General features: G+C 43.5%; 1 protein-coding gene across 1 annotated transcript in view; it reads right to left on the bottom strand.

Annotated features, from left to right (window-relative positions):
• Positions 1-9,413, bottom strand: part of si:dkey-26i13.8 (kinesin-like protein KIF19) — a 207,935-nt gene that overhangs the window by 54,339 nt on the left and 144,183 nt on the right. Inside the window, exon 10 of the mRNA XM_043711105.1 lies at positions 4,660-4,816. Coding sequence (XP_043567040.1) covers positions 4,660-4,816 — 157 coding nt within the window. The remainder of the gene's footprint in view (positions 1-4,659; positions 4,817-9,413) is intronic.

Raw genomic sequence — 9,413 nt, 5'->3', positions numbered from 1 at the left:
TAGCTTATCTCTCCATGCTTCAGGCTCTCTGCCTTTATTCCTGATGAAGGGCTTTTGCCCGAAACGTCGATTTTACCTGTCCTCGGATGCTGCCTGAATTGCTGCGCTCTTCCAGCACCACTAATCCAGAAGACAGTTGGATTTTATGTCTTGTATGTGAACTAACCATCTCGAGAAAGGTTAAAATGGGTTCCTGAGCAGGATAATGCTGCCTGGGAAAATTTTACATCCCTGCTAATGTCAGCTGGAGGCAAGCCAGAGGAACAGCTTTGTGCCATTGTAGCTGAAGGACATAAGACTTCCACCACCAGCCCCACACTGATTCATTTATCTCTGGATCAGTAAAATGTCTCCATCTGTCACAGGTCATATGCTTTTTCTGCCTCTTTAGCTCAGGCATCATTTTTAATCAGGAGGAAATCTCTCCAGTGGTTATACTTGGGACATTGGAAAATGGTTGTGGTTGTTGGAAGTCGGTCATCTCAGCTCCTGGACATCTCTGCAGGAATGCCTCATGGTTGAAGCTGCACTCATTCAGGCAAGTGTAGGAATATTCCATTATACAGAAATTGCTGGAACAATTCTGAGGAAAGGGTCACTCTGATTTCTCTGCACAGATACTGTCAGACCTGCTGCGTCTTTGTTTCTGATTTATAGCATCCATATTACACCCCTGACTTCTGCCTTTTAGATGGTAGACTGGCTTTCAAGTGTTAGGAGGCCCAACTATCTTCAGCTGCTTCACCAATGATCTTCCCTCGATCTTAAGGTTAGAAGTTGAGATGTTCAGTGATGATTGTACAATGTTCAGCATCACTCCTGAAATACTGAAATAGTCCATGCCCAAAATCAGCAAGGCCTGCGCAAATCAAAGTTTTCCTGAAAAGTGGTAAGTAACACTTGTATCAGACAATTATCAAGCAATGAGGAGAAAGTGAGGTCTGCAGATGCTGGAGATCAGAGCTGAAAATGTGTTGCTGGAAAAGCGCAGCAGGTCAGGCAGCATCCAGGGAACAGGAGAATCGACGTTTTGGGCATAAGCCCTTCTTCAGATTAGATTACATTACAGTGTCTGCGTGGGTTTCCTCTGGGTGCTCCGGTTTCCTCCCACAGTCCAAAAATGTATGCTGCCTGACCTGCTGCGCTTTTCCAGCAACACATTTTCAGCAATTATCAAGCAATGACTGTCTCCAATAAGACCAAATCTCACCTTGGCCTGTTAACATGCAATGGTGTTACCATCATTGTATCCACCACTATGAACATCCTGCAAGTTACCATTGACCAGAAACTGAAATAGAATTGCCACATACACAGTAGCTACAAGAGTAGGTGGGCGGCACGGTGGCACAGTAGTTAGCACTGCTGCCTCACAGCGCCAGAACCCGGGTTCAATTCCCACCTCAGGCGACTGACTGTGTGGAGTTTGCACGTTCTCCCAGTGTCTGTGTGGGTTTCCTCCGGGTGCTCCGGTTTCCTCCCACAGTCCAAAAATGTGCAGGTTAGGTGAATTGGCCATGCTCAATTGCCCGTAGTATTAGGTAAGGGGTAAATGTAGGGGTATGAGTGGGTTACGCTTCGACAGGTCGGTGTGGACTTGTTGGGCCGAAGGGCCTGTTTCCACACTGTAATGTAATCTAATCTAATCAAATTTAAAGAGGCTAAATCTTGCAGCAAGTATCTAACCTTGTTACACCACAAAGCCTTCATCTAAAGAAGGAGCAGTGCTACAAAAGCTTGTGGTTTCAAACAAACCTGTCAGACTATAACCTGGTGTCATGCAACTTTTGACTCTTTTTGGGTAAATTAAGATTCCAGGGCCATAGAAACAGGAATAAGAGGAGGCCATCCCATCGAGCCGACTCCACCATTCAATGATACCATGCACTATATCTATATCAATGCCACTTTCCCACTCTATGTCCACATGCATTCACATAATTAATTTTCAGAAACCTGTTGATTTCTGTCTTGAATGCATTCAATGACTGAGCCTTCACAAGCCTTTGGGGCAGAGAATTCTAAAACTTCACCATCCTCTGCGTGAAGAAATTCCTCCTCATCTCAGTCTTTAAATGAGCTGTCCTCATCCTGACTTTTGTCCCCTGGTCCCACAGCCATCAGACAGGAAAAAAAACTTCTTGCACTATACGAATTATGTACTTTCCAATTAGATCTCCTCTGATTCATCAAAGTGTTTGAAAATAGGTGTACTTTGGTCCATCTCGCCTCACAATCCTGCAGGGATTAAGCTAGGGATTAATCTGTTGACACTCTGCTGAACTCCCTCTGTGGCAAGTATTTCCATCCTTAGATAAGGAGATCAAACTATGCGTAATACTCAAACAAACTGACGTCTCACCAGGGCTCCATCCATTTGTAGCAAGATCAGAACTTTATTCATTGGACCTAGAAGTAGGTCCATTACTCGCTGTTGGGATTTCCCTGTTCTAGACTCAGGTAACCTGACAAGTCAGTTATATCCTACCTTCAGGGCATATCTGGAGACGTGGGTAGCTCTGGATGCACTTTACAAAGGTTTCACTGACAATGAAAGGATTGCATCATAGATTTACCAGAACGTCATCGGGATTGCATTATGTTTATAATCTAGGCTTGTGGAATAGAAAGGGTTGTGGAGATTTGATTCAAGTTTCAAGATTTTGAATTTTTAAGGTAAAGAGAGACGGAGAGAGTGTAAGAGAGAGAGAGAGAGAGAGAGAGAGAGAGAAACTGTTTCCATGGGTAGGGAAGGTTTGGACAAAGGGATCGTAGGAATTCAAACCACACCATTCAGGAAACATTACTTCTGGAAAAGTTTGTAAGAAATGTGGAGCTCACTCCCATAAGAAAGCCATATCAATTATTTTTCGTTAAAGTTAACATTTCACGTCTGATAGGACTGTTCTTTGGAACTGAAGGGGGCAGGAAAACAGTATTTTTTATTCTGTTGACAAAAGGGAAGAAAAAGCAATTAAATCAGAGTGTGAGGATGCACAGAGCAAAAGATAAAGGAAGTGCTAATAGAAAGAGAGGAGAGCTATTGATTTGAAATAAGTGTTATTGTTGGTGTGAATAGAATAGGTCTCCTCTGCTGACAGCAAACCAATATAAACAAGACAAGGGGAGGCAGGGGGAGAGACAGGACATAAACTAAATAAAGGAAAGTGTTCATGGTTTGAAGAATACCTCTATCCTGGTTCTTAATAAAATATCAAGTCATATAAGGACAAGAGCATAATATCAGGTTAGAGAAAATTAGCCTGTTCCTTATGTTTCTTTAAAGCCACAAAGTCTAGACCTGTAAAATTGGAGATGGTGATGTAGTGGTAACAGTAGAGGCCTCAAAATTCAGAGGCCTCAGCTAATGCTCTGAGGACTGTGTTCGGAACTCACCATAACAGTTGCAGGATTTTAAATTCAATTAATAAATCTGGAATTGAAGCAATGCTCCCATGAAATTACTAAAAAAGACCCATTCACTTTTAGTACCTTTTAGGGAAGAAAATCTTCCATCCTTACCCGGTCTGGTTTACATATGACTCCAGACTTACTGCAGTGTGCTTGTAACTGTACCCTGAAATGGTGGAACAAGTCACTGAATTATGCTGAACGGCTATGTATACTTGTTCCACACGGTCTGCAGTGGTTCACCACCATCTTCGAAAGATCAATTAGTGAGAAGGCAAAAAATGCCAGCCTTATTAGTAAAACCCACATCCCATGAAAAAATAACTGTAAAAAGATAGCTCTTGTTTCACTGTATACTGGAAGGTGGTGATGAAGCTGTGACCCTACCTTCACACTATAAAATCCTTCATAAAGCGGCTGGCTTAATCCTTTCACTCATATTTACAAATTGTTTTCTAACTTTATTGAAGTCTGACATCTAAATGACAACAATTTTGATGGCACAGTGGTTCACTGCTGCCTCAGTGCCAGAGACCCAAGTTCGATTACAGTGTCGGGCGACTATCTGTGTGGGTTTTCTCCAGGTGCTCTGGTTTCCTCCCACAATCCAAAATGTGCAGGTTAGGTGAACTGGCCATGCTCTATAGCCCCTAGTGTTCAGGGGTGTGGAGGTGCATTAGTCAAGGGCAAATGTAGAGTAATAGGGCAAGGGGATGGATCTGGATGGGTAACTCTTGAGATGGTCAGTGTGGACTTGTTGGGCCAAATGTTTCCACACTGTAGGGATTCTATGAAAAGTTGCTTTGTATTTCCAGAGCAGTGGGAAGGTCACCTTGGGAATTCCACAGACCCCACCCTTATCATCTGCAAACTGTCTACAACCATCCATCCAAAGGCATTGCAGAGCCAAACCTTGGTTCTCACACACAGATGTCCAGTCCAATAATGTTCATGGGTTTTTAGTTCCCTAGAGCTCAACAGATCCAATATAATGTTCAGTTATAGATTCCTATAACATCAGCAATATTGGACTGTGTGAGTTTAACAATGTTCTCACCCACATAAAAAACCCTTTCCGAATCTTCAGTCGAGCTCCACCGATTTGCAATGAACCAACAGTTTAGAAATGTTAGCATAAATAATTGTTTAATCTTCATGAGTTTGTCTACGATACTTTTGGGCCATACATTGTGGAGGCTGGACACTCCTCAAACAATATCTCTTCATTTCCAAAACTCCTGAACCTACCTTGGATGTCCCTTATATTGGCCTTCTCAGATTTTTTCCGTTCTGACCCCTGTTCTTCAATCTTCAACTTCAACTGCTCAATCTCTTTCCTCAGATCAGCTATAATGTTGGTGTACTGCGTAATGTGGTATGAGATGTTGAGCAGGTTCCGTTTCACCTTAAAAGTGTAACAAATCTCCAGTCAGAAACTGTGAAATGGAATCCAGAGGAAATACACTGAGAATAGATACAACAGTTTAGCCAAAGTGACATTATATGGAACTGATTGTCCAGGACCATCAGTATCACTGGGAAGAACAATGGGAACCAGGCAGGAGGGGCATAACATTGTAATTTGTGGAGTTGTTCTCCCTGCTACCACTGCACAATTATCATGTCACCTCAATAATCCCTGATCTTTTCTCTTCAGATCTTTTAGCATGGCTGTGAACAACCAACATTTTCATTTTCGGCTTTAACATCAGATTTCTTTTACACATAGGAGCATAGGAAAGGAGTCTCACACTGGATCTGAATCTTCTGAGCAGCATGGTATGAACATTCACCTGACCCAATGCTACTGAGCAATTCTTCTGGAACCTTCTGGATGTCACAGAAAGATGTGAAGCCCCTGTTTAGAATTATAGAATCCTACAGTATGGAAGCAGGCCATTTGGCCTAAAGAGTCTACACTGACCATCCAAAGAGCATCCCACACACATCCACCCCATACCCTATCCCTGTAACCCTGCATTTCCCATCACTACTCCACCTAGCCTGCACATCCCTGGATACAATGGGCAATTTAGCATGGTCAATTCAACTAACCTGCACATCTTTGGACTATGGGAGATAACTGGAGCACCCAGAGAAAACTCACACAGTCACAGGGAGAATATGCAAACTCCATGTACAGTCACCCAAGGGTGGAATCGAACCCCAGTCCCTGGTACTGTGAGGCAGCAATGCTAGCCACATGCCAACCCTAAGAGGGTTTAAGAGGGGAGGGAGACAGAAGACAGGAAACTATAGGCCAGTTAGCCTAACCTATAGATCATAAGATTTAGGGTCCATTATTAAGGATGAGATTGTAGGGCACTGTACTTAGAAGTGCATGGTGAAAAGATGCTGAGTCAGCACAGCTTTGTTAAGGGGAGGTCATACCTGACAAGTCTGTTAGAATTTTTTGAGGAGATAAGGAGCAAGTTTCATCTACCCAGATAATTCCTATTTGGTCCACATATCAGGACGTCCTGAGGGTCTTTTCACGCAATTTCAGTTCAGAGTCTGATGATTCAGAGACAGTGAGATTTGGCTCTTTGTTGACGAAAGGCTTTATCTGTCCAGCTATGTAACCGTTAAAAATCCCATGACTCTGTCAAACAGCTTTCCTTGTCTCCAGACAACTATTAGCACATATCAGTGATCTGGTCATTATTGCACTGTTGTTTGTGGGAAGTGCTGTGTGCAAGTGGCTGATGTGCTTTCTACATTCCACCAATTTATGGCATCTTTGAGACACTCTGAAATTATGGAAGGACTTACTTAAATTCAAGGCCCTTGTAATGTAAAGAATATAATGTAAATAATAAAACTCTCTTCTTTCTATATATTATTGATTTGAATTGTCTTGTTTCAGTTGGAAAATGTTATGACTTTTTTTGCAGGATGGCAATCATAACATAATGACAGCAAAGACAATGGGCCCCGACAACATTCCAGCATTAATACTGAAGAAATGTGCTCCAGAACTAGCTATGTCCCCCTAGCCAAGTTATTCCAGTACAGATTAGATTAGATTAGATTCCTTACAGTGTGGAAACAGGTCCTTCGGACCAACCAGTCCACACCGACCCTCCGAAGAGTCACCCACCAGAACCATTTCCTTCCTAACACTAACACTAGTGGGCAATTTAACTTGGCCAATTCATCTGACCTGCACATCTTGGGATTGTGGGAGGAAACCGGAGCACCCGGAGGAAATCCGCACAGATACAGGGAGAATGTGCAAACTCCATATAGACAGTCACCCGAGGCTGGAATTGAACCTGGGACCCTGGTGCTGTGAGGCAGCAGTGCTAACCACTGAGCCACCATGACGCCGTTCCATCCCATACAGTTTAAAACATTGGCATCTACCCAAAAATATTGCCCCAGTAAGTTCTATACACAAATTGCAAGAGAAATCCAATCCAGCCAATTACCAATTCATTGGTAAATCATCAGCAACATGATGCAAGAGGTCAATGGCACTGCTATCAATCAGCACCTGCCTAGCAATAACCTGCTCACTGACATTCAGTTTGGGTTCCAAGCTGACCTCATTTGTTGAACCTCCATGGTTCAAACATGGACAAAAGAGTTGAATTCCAAATATAAAGGGAGAGTAATTGGCCTTGCCATATTTGATTGAGTGTAGCATCAGGAATCTCGAGCAAAACTGGAATCAATGGGAACTCTCCATTTGTTGGGAGTCATACCTGGCACATAAGATGGTTGTGGATTAGAGTCACTGAGTTCAGAACATTATAGAAAAAGGCCCTTTGACCCATCGAGTTTGCACTAGTCAAAACAACCACTTAACCATTCAAATTCCATCATCTGGAACTTATCCTATAGCATTGCATACCTTGGAATCCCAAGTGTAGATCTAAATGTTTCTTAAATGTCATGAGGGTTTTTGCCTCTACGCTCTCACAGGCAGAGAGTTCCAAATTCCCACAAGCATGTGGGTGAATAGTTTTTCCTCACACCAAGGTCCTTCTGATCCTCAGTGATTCTTAGGTTCCTACCATTTATCGTATATTCCTCTGCCTTGTTGTCTCGCTTAAGTACATCACCTGGCATTTATCCAGACTGAATTCCGTTTGCCACTATCAGCTGATCTGCCGAGTCTATTAAGTGTGTTGGCCAAGCTAAATTGCCACAGTTTCCAGGGATGTGCAGGCTAGGTGGTTTAGTCATGGTAAATGCGGGGCTATAGGGATAGGGTAGGGATTGGGTCTGGGTGGGATGCTCATCGGAGGGTCGGTGCAGTCCCTATTGGCCAAATGGCCTCCTTCTATGCTGTACAGACTCTATGATTCTGTCTACATCTTCTTGTAATCTCAGGCTATCCTTCTCATGATTAGATTAGATTAGATACTTACAGTGTGGAAACAGGCCCTTCGGCCCAACAAGTCCACACCGCCCCACCGAAGCGCAACCCACCCATACCCCTGCATTTACCCCTTACCTAACACTACGGGCAATTTAGCATGGCCAATTTACCTGACCTGCACATCTTTGGACTGTGGGAGGAAACCGGAGCACCCGGAGGAATCCCACGCAGACACGGGGAGAACGTGCAAACTCCACACAGTCAGTCGCCTGAGGCGGGAATTGAACCCGGGTCTCAGGCGCTGTGAGGCAGCAGTGCTAACCACTGTGCCACCGTGCCGCCCATATGCCACCGTGCCGCCCATGATCTACCACACCACCAATTTGCATAGCACATGTGAACTGTAAGGTGGGGCAAACATTCCCATCAGATATCCTGGACTAAAGCTCTATGAACTTGGGACATGAGTTTGTGGAATTCACATTGAACAAAGATTCACTGAGCTCTCTGGCTGAGACAGACTAGGCATTATGCAAGCCTAGGGGAGAAAGGGTTTAGCTTGCAATGCTAAAACAAGACCCCACAAAAACAATGAACACCAGCCTGCAGAGCCAATAACTGAGACATTCTGGAGCCTACTAAATTACAAAACCATTCAACTTTTCATCAGTTAGCTCGGACACAGTGATACAAAACATTCCCACACCATTGTATAACATATAAACCTGTTTGCCTTTGAATGCGAAGGCCTTACACTACCAGCAACATCTTAACCTCTACCTATCTAAGAGTAATAATGGACATTCAAAACTATCAGAAACTGCTCACTTTAATTGGAGAACCATTCACAGCTCAACTAACACTCAAAAAGCTCATTCAGACCTGAGAGGAGGTGCAACAGCTCAGAGATTAAATCCAGATTTGGCAGGCGATAAGGGAAACTGACAGTCAGTGTAACTGGGGATTTCGGATCTCTGGTGTTGTTCATTAAGAATCCGGGCAGCATCAAGAGAATCAGCCGCAGCCAGTCACAGACTCAGGAAAAGGAGAGCGAACAATCTTCTATCCATGAACCTCCATTTTTATAAATGACCTGGGTGAGGGCATAGAAGGATGAGTTGTGGATAGTGACGAAGGATGTTGTAGGTTACAGAGAAACATAGATAAGCTGTAGAGCTGGGCTGAGAGGTGGAAAATGGAGTTTAATGTGGAAAAACAAGAGGTGATTCACTTTGGAAGGAGTAACAGGCATACAGAGTACTGGGTTCATGGTAGTGTAGATGAGCAGAAAAATCTCGATGTCCATGTACAGGGGACCTTGATTATCTGAATACCAATTATCCGAAAATCAGATTATCTGAAGGAGATCTTGAGGTCTCAACAGAAGCATTACATCAAAGACGTGTGTCCAACACTGATCGCGACTTTTGTTTACAGTGATTAAAAATGCTGCCGAGAACAGTCCTGGACTAATGGGCGCGCAGGCACAGTTTCTAAATGACTGACCTCCCATCCTCTTTTTATCTCTCTCTCTCTCTCTCTCTCTCTCTCTCTCTCTCTCCCCACACTTTCCCTGGAGATCTATAGTAGTCATGATTTGGAGACCACCTCCACCTGATGAAGGAGCATCGCTCTGAAAGCTAGTGTGCTTCCAATTAAACCTGTTGGACTATAA

This window comes from Chiloscyllium plagiosum, chromosome 21 (genome assembly GCF_004010195.1).
Source record: "Chiloscyllium plagiosum isolate BGI_BamShark_2017 chromosome 21, ASM401019v2, whole genome shotgun sequence".
NCBI lineage: Eukaryota > Metazoa > Chordata > Chondrichthyes > Orectolobiformes > Hemiscylliidae > Chiloscyllium > Chiloscyllium plagiosum.
This window is presented reverse-complemented; position numbering and strand designations above follow the sequence as displayed.